The 17377-nt window shown below is 36.9% G+C and overlaps 3 protein-coding genes across 3 annotated transcripts; 2 read left to right on the plus strand and 1 right to left on the minus strand.

The window, feature by feature from the left end:
- The first annotated feature begins 2122 nt into the window (after positions 1–2122).
- LOC116135491 (UPF0481 protein At3g47200-like) lies at positions 2123–3562 on the plus strand. Its single transcript, XM_031421207.1, has one exon. The coding sequence runs from the start codon at positions 2123–2125 to the stop codon at positions 3560–3562; it is 1440 nt and encodes a 479-aa protein (XP_031277067.1).
- Positions 3563–11467: 7905 nt separating this feature from the next.
- LOC116135493 (uncharacterized mitochondrial protein AtMg00810-like) lies at positions 11468–11992 on the minus strand. The gene is made up of 2 exons (XM_031421208.1): positions 11763–11992; positions 11468–11675 (listed from the first exon to the last, which is right to left on the minus strand). The coding sequence occupies exons 1-2, from the start codon at positions 11990–11992 to the stop codon at positions 11468–11470; spliced, it is 438 nt and encodes a 145-aa protein (XP_031277068.1).
- Positions 11993–16551: 4559 nt separating this feature from the next.
- On the plus strand, positions 16552–17280 carry LOC116135494. The gene has a single exon (XM_031421209.1). It carries the CDS (start codon positions 16552–16554, stop codon positions 17278–17280), a length of 729 nt encoding a protein of 242 aa, XP_031277069.1.
- The last annotated feature ends 97 nt before the right edge of the window (positions 17281–17377 follow it).

Raw genomic sequence — 17377 nt, forward strand, 5'->3', positions numbered from 1 at the left:
CTACTTTTTATAATTAAAATTTAATTAAGCTCTATTAAACAAGAGTTCAAATTGAATACATGATCATTGTTTTGATTTGGATGGCTGTTGTGATTTCCTTGTGCAGATTGTGATTAATTAGTTAACAACTTGATCATATAAGTTAATTAGTTAGTTATAAACGGAGAATAAATGTGATCAATGGAATTCTCAATGGCTTAGTGGAAAATTCAACAATCTGAACTTAAGATTTAATTGTTTTATTTGCCAAATATTCCAATACTTAATTGAGAAGTTAGCTAAATCCCCACTATCACTCTCATTGATTCAGTTTACATTCAACAGATTACATTCATTAATTTGTAGTTTTATTTTAGATTAATCTCATCAATCTTTTGGTTAGAGTGTTTAGGATTTAATTAATTGTTTATTTTAGTTATTAAAGAAAATAAATTAAGAATTTAGACCACTGTAATTTCACAAGAGATCGACCTTGGAAATATACTTATCGCTAGCTATTAGTGATTCGTGCGCTTGCGAGTATTTAATTTGCACATCAGTACACCCTGGAAAGAGCTGTACCCCGAGCTCCTTAACTAATCCCGGGCTGACTATTTTTACCGCACAACAATGAGTAAAATTTTATGAAGTGAGTTTTTCATTTGTTTCTCTTCAGTTTTATATTTCTGGGTTTATGTTTTTTCCAGTTTCTTACCTCTTTCATGTAACTGTTTTCTTAAGCTTCAGAATTAGTATAATTTTATTTTAAAATCATTCTGCACAGCCAACTAAAGTATTTCTTTGCAGGTATTGGAAGCAGCATGAGTGGTGACTAATTCTTAAAGATGATGTTGCTTCACCTGATGGGACTACTATCGCTGATGTTCATGAATTGAAGAAGGGTGGACTTCGTGGGATCGATTTTAATTAATGTTGCTGTTGTTGCTGCTGTCCTATAGCTAATTCATGGTGATTTTCATCTCTTTATTATTAGTTTGAAATTTTGTACTTTTTAAACACCCATGATGATATATAGTGAATGGTTAGAGGAAATAGCGTTGGTATATGTTTCACTTTTCTATTTATTGTTTTTTGAGATGATAAATTTCCTTGTAGAAGATTTATTTATGTACCGTACTTTCATTTATGAATAAGTAAAGGAAGTTCTTATATGACTATGTTCTTTGCTTTATGCCTTGCTTGAGGTAGCTATTGCCATTGGAATGCCCCCTGCTTGATTCTGCAGCCCACATGTTACATACCTCTCAAAAGGGAACCTAGTTAGATAGGATGTTCAAGTAAAGTGTCTGTGTGTGGGTACAGTGAGGCCGGAATCCTTGAGGGTTCCATAATGGAGTTTTTAGAAAGCAATCAAATCACTTTCAATTATATTTCATACTGAAATGAATCACAATTGGTATGGAGTTGGTCAATAATGATGCTTGAGCATGTACTCGTTTCGAATGCCTATTTATTTTATACCATGAAATATATATATATATATATATATATACCTGTTGAAGGTGAGAGGCTTGTGATTGAAGAAACATCAGGTCAAGGGTGTGAAGACTTTTAGTTAACAGTAACATACAATTAGCAATACGTTAAAGGCAGCATCGTTTTCTCTATTACAAGTTTTTTATTAGATTTGAAGATAAGATCTTTGTAGCTAAATTTGTTTAAATACATATTTTCAACCTTTTCTTTTGTTTTTGGATGATTGTACTACTTTTTGTTTTAAATATTAATGCAACTGAAAATATTACCAACTATAGATTACTTGCTTAATTAATTTGTTCATAAGAAGATGTCGTACATATTGTTCTTGTGATGGGGGCCATCACCTTATAATAGAATAAATTAAAGGAAACTCTTTTTCTAACTAAAGATTATAAACATTACAAAGTCGTACTTATAAATAATAAGGTACATAATTATTCTCACTTTCTAAAGTGTTTATTCTTTGAAACTGGTAGCAGAAGCAATTCCAAGCTTGATAACAGAGAAAAGTTGAGATACTTGATTCAAATCACAAGTAGACTGTTATTTACGATTTGTTTGTTTCATCAAATTTATAAGCAGCTCGGGACTTGCTAAACTGATAACATAACCAACTATACTTGAAATACAGAGAATAATAATAATGGGAGAAAGAGAAGCCGGTTGCGGCAGCAGCCTAGCAGGTGGTGGTGAGAATCAATTAGAGAGTATTGTAATCCTTACAAATGGTGCCAATCCACCAGGTCCTCTTTCTGAGAATGAAAAAATGTGGCTTGAATCTTTCGTGAATGGCGAAAGCTTCAAGAATCAGCACAAGGTGATCTGGCCGAAGATAGAGAGAGTTCCAGCAATGCTTCGTGAGGTTAAAGATAACAGTAGTTGCTATGATCCTATGGTGGTTTCAATCGGTCCTTACCACTTTGGAAATACCAGGCTTGAGTTAATGCAGCGGTACAAACATACAATGGCGGTCCAGTATGTACATGGGGACTTGAAGTTGCTGGAAGAGTTGTATCAGAAGGTCAGGTGCGTGGCGGAAGCTGCAAAACAATGCTACACTGACCAGAGCTCCGTCGCCAAGTTCAACAACGAGGAGTTCTCTCAGATGATGTTTCTTGATGCCTGCTTCCTCCTTCAGTTCATCAACTGCATTGTAAGAGAAAAACGAGAGGCTTTAAAGATGAAAAACAACATGATAGCTCTCGTTCAACGAGACTTGTTCTTACTGGAAAATCAAATTCCTTTTCAACTCCTCAATGATTTGAGCATCAAGTCAAAATTCGGAAATGAAACGACTAAGACAATGTTAAATAAGTTTGTTACAAATATTCGTAGTCTTCGTCGTCAAAGTAACAAGAAAAGCGTGAACATTTTTCTTTGTAATTTAGCTTTTTGGCGAAGAGACGGTGCACAAGATGTGATAGCAGGAACATCTGATTGTGAACCTGCTCATCTTCTAGACCTCATTCGCACTAATCTCTTCGACAAAACCGTTTTGACTAAACCGCCTCCTCCCGGTTGTAGTGACTGGTGTTCATACCGGTCAGTGAAGGAGCTCAAGGCGGTGGGAATCCATTTCAGGCCTAGCAAGACTAACAAATTCACAGACGTTGCTTTTCAACCCGGTTATCTCGCAAAACTGGAACTTCCACCAGTATGCATTGATGATTCAACAAAGTCTATGCTGCTAAACATGGTAGCATACGAGTCCAGCCCCAATGGTCCTGACGATTTTGGAGTTTCTTCATACATATGCTTGATGGATTCACTGATTGATCATGCTGAAGACGTAATGGAGCTTCGGAAAAAAGGTATACTTCTGAATTTTCTGGGAAGTGATCAACAAGTTGCTGATCTTTTTAATGAGATAGCTGATAATTTGGTGTCACACCAGCATGCGTATACGGTTGTTAAAGATAAAATAGAAAAGCATTACAAAAACAGGTTAAAGATTTGGTTGGCAGAGTGGCTGCATACTCATTTCTCTAGCCCTTGGACGCTTCTTGCTTTTATTGGTGCAGTTTTAGTACTTGTCTTGACTGTTATTCAGACTTATGAATCGGTGAAGCCAAGTATTACCTAATACACCATTACATTTATCTACGATATTCGTCTGTAGCTGTTTTTGTGAGGCAATTACATGTGTATTTTTACTTACTTGAAAAAAATGTGAGGTGTGATTTTATTTATATGAATTTATTATTATCAAGTAATCTTTTTGAATTCAAGAATGTTCCACTTTTAATTAGGAAACATTATAGGATTTATAATGCTTGCAATTATTATTTATAAAGTATAAAAGAATCAACCAAAATGGAGAAGTTTTAACGCGAGGGACAAAGGCAATGTCATGAGTGCGCCAAAATATTTTGCTAAAGAGCAACTATAGTAGGCATTGATAGACCTGTTTAAGGGACCAATGAGCCCCCCACTAAAAAAAAGTTCAATAATTTGATGGTATTTGGGTTAAAGGTTTTTATTCGACCTCACTCACCTTTTCTCTATGTAAATTAAATTAGTTATAACTCCACTCCACTCAATTTTTCCTCTGATTATATTAAATTGTATAACTTATCCCCCTAATAGTGACTAGTGAGAGACCCCGTCAATTTTGTGAGTGGAGGCAATTATATATAATAATAATAAATCAAAATATAAATATTAATTAATGCATAGTATCTTTCTTCATTTTATATATAACAAATCAATTTAACTTATTAATCTCATCTTATATTAATACTTGATTCATTAAACAACTTTTGTTATATACTATGATATTTAATAATATATAGTATAGATGCCAATATTAGCATTATAAGAGTGACACTACACATTTTACAGTATATTCAGAAATTCACATCTTCAGTGAAATTATCATTTTATTCGGCATTGTTGTATTATTTACCAAATCATCACTTCATTCACATCTCAATAATACATAGAATTATGCTTCACTTGAAATAATATGTAGGGTTGATGTCTGTTTTGTTGCAGAAACCGATTCCGGAAATGGAATTAGAGTTTGTGAAAATATTATTAATGTCTAGATTTTAAGCCACATTTGGAAAATTATGTTATCTTGATTGATGCACTTTTTATTTATCTCTTCTCAGACGAGTTAGGGAATCAAAGATAAAAAAGGGTTATAGTTATTTCGATTATTGATGATTGGATATTGACGTTCTAGCCAATCCTTTTGTGGTCCAAGGAAAAACCATGTTTTTCCGATTTGGCTGTGGTCTAAAATTAAAGTTGGAATCTTTTCCTTATTTGGACAAACATGAGTCGGCCCTTGTTTGCTAACTTGGCACAAATTGTTGAGCAAGAAAACTCTTTCATATTATCTTTAATCTTGCGCATTTGTGACAAACCTTTTGATATTTTATTTGCTTGTGCTATGAAATATTTAGAAAGTGTTTTCCGTTAGAAGGTTCATGCTATGTTATTGGGCCAAACTTGCATCATCTCATGTACTTGTTGAATGGTGGCTGGAACTTGGTTCTTGTTGATGCTGGAGCGTGGCTTTGGCGTGTGAAGCTTGAGTAGAGCTCAAGTGTTCTTTGGGCATGTTCTTAACATGAAGAGGTCCTTGGAGCAACAAGACATTAGAGATTCAGAGGGAGATGTTTAGTGTAGCTAGAATAGGGAATTCTCTTTACTGTAGCTAAAATCAACTTTGAACTATATCTTGTAATATTTGTTGTTTAGTGTATTTGCTTCGATCTGGATGAGATCCCATGGATGTAGGTTAAGAGTGGTTCTAGCCGAACCATGTATATGCTGGTATGTTTTACATTTATTATTTATGATTGTCGATTCACGCTTAACTTGATAATCATTAATCAATTTAGTAAAAACTTTCACTACACTTTAAAAATGGCTATCTATACATTAACTAGAGTTCACAAACTCTAACAAATTTCTCATCGGTTTAGGGGCAGGGAGGCTTTCTCCATTCCCCATCTCACTCATTATAGTGTTAAAGTATTTTTGTAGGATATGACTTGAAGTTAGTAGAAATTACTACAAAGATTAGTTAATAATATAAGTAAATCTTATATCTTTCTTTTCATTTATTTATTTCATACATTTATATCTTTAAAATTGAAAGAAATATTTTAAAAAATCAAATCATAATAAAAGAAATTAATAACTCTAATATTGGTATTGATACTATATACTATATTAAATATCATAGTATACAACAAAAATAGTTTAATGAATCAAGTATTAATATAAGATGAGATTAATAAATTAAACTGAGTTGTTATATATAAAATGAAGAAAAATATTATGCGTTGGTTAATATTTATATTTTGATTTATTGTTGGTGGGCAAGTTATACAATTTAATATAAATAGATGAAAAACTGAGTAGAATGGAGTTATAACTAATTTAATTTACATAGAGAAAAAGTGAGTGAGATCGAATCTATAAACTTTAACCCAAATACCCTCAAATTAATTTTAAAAAACCTGTGGGGTCACGAGTCCCCACTGGTCCCTTAATAGGTCTATGAATGTCTACTATCGTTGCTCTTTAGTAAAACATTTTGCCACACTCTTGACACTCTGTCTTTGTCTCTGGCGTTGAAACTTCTCCGTTTTGGTTGATTCTCATATACTTTATATATATGGTAACAATTGCAAGCATTAGAAATCCTATAATGTTTCCCAATTAAAAGTGAAATATTCCTGAATTCAAAAAGATTACTTGATAATAATAAAGTCATATCAATAAAATCACACCTCATATTTTATTCAAGTAAGCAAAAATACATATGTCATTGCCCCAGAAAAACAAACACAGACGAACATTATGTTGTAGATAAATGTAATGGTGTACATTAGCTCTTTCTTGGCTTAAACAATTCTAAAGTCTGAATAACAGTCAAGACAAGTGCTAAAACTGCACCAATAAAAGCAAGAAACATCCAAGGGCTAGTGAAATGAGTATGCAACCACTCTGCCAACCAAATCTTCAACCTGTTTTTCTAATGCTTTTCTATTCCATCTTTAACAGCCGCATATGCATATGGTTGTGGCACCAAATTTGACGGTATTTGGGTTAAAGTTTTTGACTTGATCTCACTCACTTTTTCTCTATGTAAATTAAATTAGTTATAACTCCACTCCACTCAATTTTTCCTCAGATTATATTAAATTGTATAATTTATCCCCCTAACGGTGACTAGTGAGAGACCCCGCCAATTTTGTGAGTGAGGGCAATGATATATATTAATAATCAATCAAAATATAAATATTAACTAATACATAATATTTTTCTTTCATTTTATATATAAAAAATCAGTTTAATTTATTAATCTCATCTTCTATTAATACTTAATTCATTAAACTATTTATGTTATATATTGTGATATTTAATAATATATAGTATCAATACCAATATTAACGCTATAAGAGTGACATTACACATTCTAAAGTATATTCGGAAATTCACATCCCTAGTGAAATTATATTTTATTCGGCATTGCTGTATTATTTACCAAATCATCACTTCATTCATATCTCAATAAGACATAGAATTACACCATCACTTGAAAAAACAATTTTGGTATAACTTTTGTACATGTAACATTTTTGTTTGATTAAATCATGACCCGACCATCTACATGCAATTAGTGCCTTCACCAAATTATGGTAAGAGTAATGTTAGCTCTACAACTCAATCTTATAATCTTCTCTTACATCCCCTAACGTGAGAGTTCGTAATTGATCAATTCACAAATGGGTCTCGTCTGCTTGCTATGGGTCTCACCTACTCAATTGAAAGTTGACCAATTGCGAACTACGATGTCAAAAGTTACGAGAGAAAGTTGTGGACCTAGATGTTCAGTAAATGATCTAATTATCACTCTTCAACTATGGGCTGAAGCTCATATCTTCATATTTGACATTTGGGTCCAATTGTATATGGCTTCATGTGAATGGCTTTGGGCTTATTACTCAATGGGCACATGGAAACCTTAACAACTTAGAAGAAAGCGGTAAGATCACCTTGAGTGCACGTCCAACCAAACTCTCCAAATTCATAAAGTGTCTGCTATGGCCGACTGTTAGGATGCTTTCAGGTGACACTACCAAAACTAACTCTACTTCTATAAATGCTCCACAACCCACATCTCTCTATTCCTATCCTCTTCTATTTTTGGTCATCTTTCTTTCAAAACGTAACTCAATTCAGGTATTTTCTTTTCTTTGTTTTCTATGAAATTTGTGTGATCTTCTTGTAGTTTTGTTTCTTTTCATATTTAATTGTGTGATGTTGAGATGTTCATCGACTGATCTTGTTTTGTTGTGTGATGTTAAAATTTTTGATCCAGTAACAGTTGTTTGTATTTTGTTTTGATTGAGTTGATGTCTGTGATGTTGCAGAAACCGATTCTAGAAATGGAATTAGAGTTGTGAAAATATTATATTACTAATGTCTCCACATTTGGAAAATTATGTTATCTTGATTGATGCATTTTTTATTTATCTCTCCTCGGAGGAGTTAGTATTAGAGGATGAATCATCACAGCACCAAGTCAACAAAGAGAAGGATGAATCATCACAGCACCACGTCAACAAAGAGAAGGATGGCATGGTTACCTGAATTCTGTTACTCTGTTTATGAGTTGTACATAAAGGGCAGTGCTGTCATTGTATAGGATAAGTTTGTTAGAATATTCTTTGGTTATTGTATATATTTGTATCATTGGCATTATTCATAATAGACACGAGGAAATTTCTCTCTACAATTCTGTCTTCCTCTGTTTCATTTTCCTTTGTTTCATGGTATCAGAGCAACCGATCAATGGCCGACGCTCGCAAAGAAGATGATTCATCCTCTAATATCACTGATCACTGTTCCACTATAACACACAATCAAACATTTCATAATCAAATACCATGTTCAATTTGTCCTTTGGCTAAGCAACGGCGTGTCTCTTTCCCAACTTCTGCACATTCTGCTTTAAATAACTTTGATCTTGTCCATTGTGATATATGGGGTCCCAACTCCATTGTTGCAGTAGATGGATCACGTTTCTTTCTTACAATTGTTGATGACCACTCTCGGACAACATGGGTTTATATGTTTAAAAATAAATCTGATACTAGATCTTGCCTTATGGCCTTTTACAGTTTAATTGAAACCCAATTCCGTACCAAAATCAACACCATTAGAAGTGACTGAGAGTGTAGTTCTTGTTTCTGAGGGTGAAAGAAGGTGGATTGAACCTGTCGTGAAAGGTGGAAGCTGCAAGAATCAGCAGGAGGTGATTAAACAAAAAGAAGGTGGTCAAAGATAAAGTTCTAGGATGCTTCGCGGGTTTAAGGAAACCAGTGGCTGCTATGATCCTATAGTGATTTCAATTGGTCCTTATCATTGGATTTATTTGTTTTGGATTTGCAAGGGGCAGATGCACTGCTGGGTGTGTAATGGCTTGCTGCCTTAGGAACCATCATAACTAATTATGCTGGTCTTATGATGAGTTTTCAATGGCACGATCGCCCTGTTCTTTTGGAAGGTGCTCACACCATCTGTTCTGGTTAGGTTTCTCCTTCTTAGTTCTATAAATTGATTGCCACCAACAGTGTTTCCTTCTGCTTCATGGGGTTATGGGTTTCTCCAGAAAATGTTTTTTTCTCAATTGGCAGTCGAATCAGCACCTTTATTGCCAACCGAGGAGGTGCTCTAACCAATTATAGACGAGTTTGCAGATGTTTTCACTAGTCCTACCGAGCTGCCTCCTGTGCGGTCTTTTACCCATCGTATCCAATAGACAGAAGGTACTACGACAATTAATGTGAAGTCGTATCTGTACCCTCATTTCCAAAAGAATGAGATCGAAAAGATGGTTCAAGAAATGCTTTCCTTGGGGATCATTCGTCTTAGCCAGTTGACCTTTAACTCCCTGGTCTTATTGGTTAAAAAGAAGGACAGTACATGGCGTTTTTTTGTGGATTATCATGCTCTCAATGCTGCTACCATCCTTGACATTCCGAAAACAGCGTTTTGCACTCATCATGGGCAGTTTGAGTTCGTCATCACGCCTTTCTGGCCTTACAAACGCCCCAGCCATGTTCTAAGCCACAATGAAGGAGGTATTTCGTCCTTTTCTTCGTAGATTTGTGGTTATTTTTTATTTTTTATGACATTCTGGTTTATAGTCAGGATTTAAGGGACCATCAAGAGCGCACCTACATGCTATCCTTGATGTTCTCCGCCTTCACAACCTCTTTGCTAAAATTTCTAAGTGTTCATTTGGTCAATACACGTGGATTTTTTGGGGCATCTAATCTCTGCCGCGGTGGTTGCTCCCGATCCAAAAAAACTTCTCGTCGTCAAAGACTGGTCGGTTCCAATTTCTCAACGTCAAGTGAGAGGAATCTTAGGTCTCACAGGATATTATTGACATTCCGTCAAACACTACGCCTCAATTGCTGCTCCTCTCACTGATCTCCTATGAGAGGATGGCTTTCTTTGGACTGACCATGCAATGGCTGCCTTCACGCACTCAAAGAAGCTATGATTGATACCCCAATTCTGGCTCTGCCTAATTTTTCTATTCCCTTCGTGCTTGAAACTGATGCCTCCAGCATTGGCATTGGTGCAGTACTTATGCAAAATCATCACCCTATTACTTTCTACAGCCGTAAACTGTCGAAGACAATGCAAGGGAAATCAACTTACATTCGGGAGATGTTTGCCATTACATCAATCGTGGCAAAATGGCATCAATATTTGTTTTTTATTCAGACTGATCACAAGAGCTTACACAACTTGCTGACACAAACGATTCAAACACCCAAGCAACAACAATTTCTCTCTAAACTACTAGGATTCCGCTACACTATCGTGTACAAGCCCGATGCCTCTAATGCCCTCTCCCAAGCACAAGACTTGGAGGCCCCAGTCGCAACTGGACAATTGTTTTCACTGTCTTATCCTACTAGTTCTGATATCGTTGTGTTGGAAGAAGAATTGGTCCAGGATCAGTATGCTAAGCAAATCATAGACGCGCTTCAAAACAATCCTGGCAACTAGCCGCAGTGGAAGCTTATTGGCAAATTGCTTTTATTTCAAGGCAAACTCTACTTACTAGCCAAGTCAGCTCTTATTCCTAAGATCTTGCATGAATACCATTCCTCTTTACAAGGTGGTCATGCTGGCATTCGACGGACTGACTACCCAGCATATTTGTGCATATTTTACTTGGAAAGGCGTCCGAAACGACATCAAACTGATGGTTCTTGGATGGAGAATGCAAAAGAAAGAAAAAGAGTAACAAAACTTATATGCAAAAAGTCTAATTCTTTCATTCAAACTGGACAATATATACAACAGCATAACAACTATCCACTGTTACAACAACTACAGCAGACAATTACAAATTTGAATTTAAATTTTAACGACCAATAATTCATACTCAAAATACATCATATTACTGACTTAATTACTCCTAAGCCAATCAACTGCAATACACCAAAATAATGCAGCCATGCATGTTAGACCAACTGTAGCAAACTAACTTCAACAAGCTCCAAAAAGGTTCCAACTGAAACTTGTAATATTGATGCATTTCCAGCAAGGTATCACTGCATCAACACTCCTCCTTGATACCTTTGCTGGAAACACCAAGTTTGAGTCTAAGTTCTTCAAACTTGACTTTAGGCAATGCTTTGGTCATAATGTCTGCAGTTTGGTCCTCACCTCGGCAGTGAATCAAAGTAACTTCTCCATTGTATTCAGCTTCCTTTACAGCATGGAACTTTATCTTAATGTGCTTGGTCCTGTCGTGAAGAACTTGATTTTTCGCCATGTGAAGAACTTGATTTTTCGCCATGGCAACAACAGACTGGTTGTCACACAAAATTGGAGTTGGACTTCCTTGATTCTACTTCAAATCTGCTAAGACTTTCTTAAGCCAAACAACTTGATTCACAGCTACCGCAGTAGAAATATATTCTACCTCTACTGTGGATTATGCCACAGTATCCTGCTTCTTTGATAGCCAGCTAATTGCACCAGATTTGATGTAGAACACATAACCTGAGGTGCTTTTCATGTCATCAAGTGACCCTCCCCAATCACTGTCAGTATAGCCTAACAAGACCAGATTTTCAGACCTTTTGTACCAAATGCCAAGCCTGGAGGTCCCTTTCACATATCTTAACACTCTCTTGGCTGCCCTATAATGCAATTCACTTAGACAACTCATAAACCTGAAGAGATAACTAGCAACAAACATGGGGTCTGGTCATGTGGCTGTTAAGTACAGCAAGCATCCAACCAGACTTTTGAACAATCCTTCATCCACACTCAGTTCACCATCATTCTTACTCAACTTCAAATTAGGAACTAGTGGAGTGTCTGCAGGTTTGGAATTTTCCATGCCAAACTTTATGAGTACCTCATTTGCGTACTTTTCTTGGCACACAAAAATTTCATTGTTGGACTGAACAATCTCCATACCAAGGAAGTATGTCATCTCCCCCAAATCTGTCATCTCAAATTCAGATTGCATGGACTTCTTAAACTAACTCATTGATCTGCATTGCTTCCTGTAATCAATAGATCATCCACATACAAAGATATCACAATCAATTCACCTTTAGCTTCCTTAACATATAGTGTATGCTCATTAGGACTTCTAACATATCCTAGGCTGCTTAGATGATCGTTTATACGGCTGTACCAGGCTCTAGGTGCCTGCTTTAGGCCATACAAGGCCTTCTTCAGCAAATACACCTTGTCTTTTTCACCCTTCACCAGGTAACCTTCAGGTTGCTCTACAAAGATTTCCTCACTCAAGCAGCCATTCAGAAATGTTGACTTAACATCAAGTTGGAAAATTTTCCAACCAAATTGGGTTGTCATAGCAAGGAGTAACCTGATAGTGTCATGTCTAGCCACCGGAGCGAATGTGTCAGAGTAGTCCACCCCTTGCTGCTGTGCAAAGCCTTTAGCCACAAGTCTTGCCTTGTGCTTATAGACTGAACCATCAGGATTAATCTTCAGCTTGTAAATCCATTTTACTCGGACTATTTTCCTATTTCCAAGTCTGTCAACAAGCCTCCAGGTATTATTTTTCTATATCGTAGATATCTCCTCCTAGATTGCACTCCTCCAAGCTTTTGACTCAACAGCTTCAGCGTAATTTTTTGGTTCAAGCACTACCACATTACACCTTGCATATACATTAGCCAAGGTTCTAGTCCCTCTAACCGAAGGCTCTTCATCCTCTTCAGTTTCAACTTCTTCAATCAAATTCTCAGTTGGCTACTATAGCTTGGAGTCAACATCAATCTTTTTATTCTCCCAATTCCACACTGCATTTTCATCCACTTTTACATCCCTCGTTATCACAATTTTCTTTGACTCAGGGATGTATACTCTGTACCCTTTGGATTGGCTGCTGTATCTTATGAATATACCAATCTCAGCTTTATCATCAAGGTTTGTTCTCTTCCCTGCTGGAATCATAACATAGCATACACTCCCAAATCCCTTCAAGTAGTTCACTGCTAGTTTAATTCTATTCCAGGCCTTAACTGGAGTTTGGCCCTTGACTGCCTTAGTCGGTAGTCTGTTCAGGAGATAGACTCCTGTATTGACAGCCTCAGCCCAAACCTTTTAGGAAGCTGCTTCTCTGCCGTTATACACCTTGCCATCTCCATGATGGTTCTATTTATTCTTTCACTGACCCCATTCTACTGTGGAGTGTAAGGTGTAGTGAACTAGTGCTTAATTCCAGCCTCTTGATAGATTGAACAAAATTCCTTTGATGTATATTCTGTTCCATTATCACTTCTTATGGATTTAATCATTGTTCCAACTTGATTCTCCACCAGCAGTTTGAAATTCCTGAATACAACAGGTACTTCACTTTTCTGCTTCAAGAAGTATACCCATGTCATCCATGTGAAGTCATCTATAAAGAGCACAAAATACCTGCTTCCACTAATGGATTCAGTCTGCATAGGCCACAAACATCAGTATGGATCAGTGGGAGTTTTGTTGTTACTCTCCAGGTCTGATCCGAGGGAAATGGTGGCCTACTTAACTTACCAAGTTGGCAAGCACTATAGAGACTTCTCTTCTCTTCAATCTCAGGTAGGTCCAGGACCATATTTTTGTTCTTTAACTCTTTGAGGCCATTGTAGTGAAAGTGGCCAAGTCTCTTGTGCCAAATTTCAGACTCTTCTAGCCTAGATGATAAGGCTAAGTTGCTGGAATTTTTCCACTCAGCAGGGAAGTTTTTTCCCAACATTTTTACATACATTAATTCATTTCTATTAGGATCTACTATGATGCATGCCCGGTTTTGAAAAATGTAGAGAGTAACCTTTCTCTAACATTTGCCCAACACTTAATAAGTTTTGACTAATCTTAGGCACATACAAGACATGAGAAATAATTTTAGTACCTAATCCAGTTTGGATAGCCACATCTCCTATGCCTTTGACCTCAACAAAATCACTATTTCTAATTTTAACTCTGGAAATGTATGAGCTGTCCAGTTGATAAAACTTTGCAGGTCACCAACCACTGTCAATAAGCCAAGCTTCATTGATGGCTTGTGTTGTGCAATAAGAGGCCACAAAGAGCTGTTCAGCCTCTTGACATTACTGCTGGTCTTCTCCAACCTGAGCTTACTGTGTTAGCTGGCTTCCCTTGTTCTTACAAACCTTCTCTATATGCCCAAATTGTTTGCAACCTCTACATTGTATCTCTGGTCTAAACCAGCACCTCCTCTCCGAATATCCCTTCTTTTTGCAGTGACTGTAGGCAGGATACTCTTTCACTCCACTTGGTTTCTCCCACTGTTTGTTACTTCTTTCTTTCCCCTTTTTATCCCTAGCATATCTCTTATTTTGTCCTTGTGCATGCTTGCCTTTTTTATTTGCTACCATTGCTCCCTCACTTGTATCTTCTTGCCTCAAGAGTCTTCTTTGCTCTTGAGCTTGGAAAGCATGAACAAGCTCAGTCAAAGCAATCTGAGTCATGTCCTTAGAGTCCTCAAGGGAAGAGATTTTGGACTCAAATCTCTCTGGTAAGCTCACCAAGACCTTTTCCACCACTCTTTTATCTGTCAACTCCACTCCCAACAGCCTTATTTTGTTGACAACACTTATTAATCTATCAACATAATCCTTGACTTTTTCGGATTCTTGTATCATTTGCATCTCAAAATCTATCCTTAGATTAAGCACATGCATGTTCCTTCTTGTGGTGCTGCCCATGTACTCTTCTCTCAGCTTGTCCCATGCTTCCTTTGGATTCTCATATGCCATGATCCTTGTGAACACAACATCGGTCATTGTTGCATGAATATAAGAGAGAGCTCTCGGTGCCTTGGCTGTTTTTTCCTCATGCAATCTCATTTAGTTTAGGGTAGGATTCTGTCCTAATGGAAGTGGTTGTCTGTTTTCTTCCACATACTGCCACAGCCCCTGACCTCGGAGGAAGGCCTTTATCTTAACAGCCCATATGTGGTAATGTTTCCCATTGAACACCAGTGGTGAAATCAAAGCAGATTGAGTTGCCATGTCTCTGTTTTTTTTTTTTTTTTCGTGTCTGATGCAGAAAAGAGATGAGCAGATGCAGACTGATTTTAGCTAAAAATCGAAGGAGTTCTTAAGTTGTCGTTGATGGTTGGATGCAATAAGTTTCAGATTTTTGTAGGTGGCCCTGATACCATTTGATGGTTCTTAGCCGGAGAATGCAAAAGAAAGAAAAAGAGTAACAAAACTTATATGCAAAAAGTCTGATTCTTTCATTCAAACTGGACAATATATATAGCAGCATAACAACTATCCACTGTTAAACAACTACTTCAGACATATACAAATTTGAATTTAAATTTTAACAACCAATAATTCATACTCAAAATACATCATATTACTAACTTAATTACGCTTAAGTCATTCAACTGCAATACACCAAAATAATGCAGCCATGCATGATAAACCAACTGTAGCAAACTAACTTCAACAGGCTCCAAAAAGGTTCCAACTAAAACTTGTAATATTGATGCATTTCCAGTAAGGTATCACTGCATCAACACAAACACTATGTGCAAAATTGTGCAACTTTTCAGAAATGTAAGCCCACAAATCACTCACCTTATGGCCTATTGCAATCAATTGTTCCCCCTACAATGCTTTCGGTGGACCTCTTTATGGATTTTGTGACCCATCTTCCAAATTTTAGTGGTTTCATCGCAATCCTTGTCGTTGTGGATCGTTTCTCCAAAGGAGCTCACTTCGCAGCTCTTCTTCCTCATTACACAACTTCTTCAATAGCTCGAGTTTTCTAGGACATAGTTGGCAAACTACATGGACTGCCTTAGTCTATTATCAGCGATAAGGACCCCATCTTCGTAAGTAAATTCTGGAAATCTCTCTTTACCATGCAAGGGATAGAACTAAAATTCAGTTCGGCTTATCATTGTCTCGAGCAATATCTTTGATCTGTTGTGCATGCGTAGCCTAGCCATTGGTCCAAAATCCTTAGTTGGGCGGAGTTCCATTACAACACCTCGTTCCAGTCCTTCGCTGGTATGACTCCATTTGAGATTACATTCAGCAGGAAACTACCATCTTTATTAGCTTATTGTGCAGGGGTGTTGAAGCAAGCAGTAGATGCATTCCTTCTTTTCTGCCGAAATTGAAGCCGTTGGAGTTGTGCTGGAGTTGTTAATTTTGTGACATGTTTAGGTGTAATCAGCGTAAGATAAGCTTGTATTAAGTTGCCAACTTGTTTTTTAAAATTTAAAGTCTGAATGGTTGTTGTAGTTGGTAAAACAGTAAGCCTTGTTGTGTATATATTTCAAGTTACAGTATAATGAAAAAAAGTTCACTTTTAGCATTTTTTCTCCTTTTCTTTCTTAGAGTTCTCCAGCCAAATACCAACAAATGGTATCAGAGCTTAACACCAAAACAACCTGAAATCTCTCTTGCATTCAATCATCAACCTCAACTCAAGAACACCTCCCATTTTCAGCCTAAAACAACCTGCATCTGCACTCTTGTTTACCCTGTGTCAAACACAAAACTTGAAACAATGGCTGCTCAATCAACCCTGATGTCACCTCCAGTATTCAATGGGGAGCACTACCACATATGGGCTGTAAAGATGAAGGCTTTCTTCCGGGGTCAGGGGCTGTGGCAGTATGTGGAAGAAAACAGGCAGCCACCTCTATTAGGACAGAATCCTACCCTGAACCAAATGAGATTGCATGAGGAAGAAACAGCCAAAGCACCAAGAGCTCTCTCCCACATTCATGCTGCTGTAACAGACCTTGTATTTACAAGGATCATGGCATATGAGACTCCAAAAAAGGCATGGGATAAGCTAAGAGAGGAGTACATGGGCAGCACCACAACAAGGAACATGCAGGTGCTCAATTTAAGGAGAGAATTTGAGATGCAAAGGATACAAGAATCAGAGAAGGTCAAGGACTATGTTGATAGGTTAATGGGTGTTGTAAACAAGATAAGACTGCTAGGAGTGGAGTTGACTAATATGAGAGTGGTGGAGAAAGTCCTGGTCAGCCTACCCGAAAGATTTGAGTCCAAAATCTCATCTTTAGAGGACTCAAGAGACATGGGACAGGTTACACTCACAGAGCTGGTTCATGCATTGCATACACAAGAGCAAAGAAGGCTCTTGAGGCAAGAAGATGTTGGTGAAGGTGCAATGATGGCAACTTACAAAACCAAACCAGTTCAAGGGAATAACAGGAGGTATGCTAGTGAAAAGAAAGGACAAGAAATGAGTAATGGCCAATAGGGAAAACCAAGTGGGATGAAAGAATATCCACCTTGTTCCTACTGTAAAAGGAAGGGGCACTCTGAAAAAAAATGTTGGTTTAGGCCAGGAATACAAT

This window comes from Pistacia vera, unplaced genomic scaffold (genome assembly GCF_008641045.1).
Source record: "Pistacia vera cultivar Batoury unplaced genomic scaffold, PisVer_v2 Contig30, whole genome shotgun sequence".
Lineage (NCBI taxonomy): Eukaryota > Viridiplantae > Streptophyta > Magnoliopsida > Sapindales > Anacardiaceae > Pistacia > Pistacia vera.

What these genes read in the sequence shown, in the direction of transcription:
- LOC116135491 (XM_031421207.1), top strand. Translation starts at nt 2,123, where the DNA reads ATGGGAGAAAGAGAAGCCGGTTGCGGCAGCAGCCTAGCAGGTGGTGGT.
- LOC116135493 (XM_031421208.1), bottom strand. Translation starts at nt 11,992, where the DNA reads ATGACAGATTTGGGGGAGATGACATACTTCCTTGGTATGGAGATTGTT. An exon ending in AGTCTGGTTGGATGCTTGCT is followed by an intron (nt 11,676 to 11,762) that starts GTACTTAACAGC and finishes ATTGCATTATAG; the next exon opens with GGCAGCCAAGAGAGTGTTAA.
- LOC116135494 (XM_031421209.1), top strand. Translation starts at nt 16,552, where the DNA reads ATGGCTGCTCAATCAACCCTGATGTCACCTCCAGTATTCAATGGGGAG.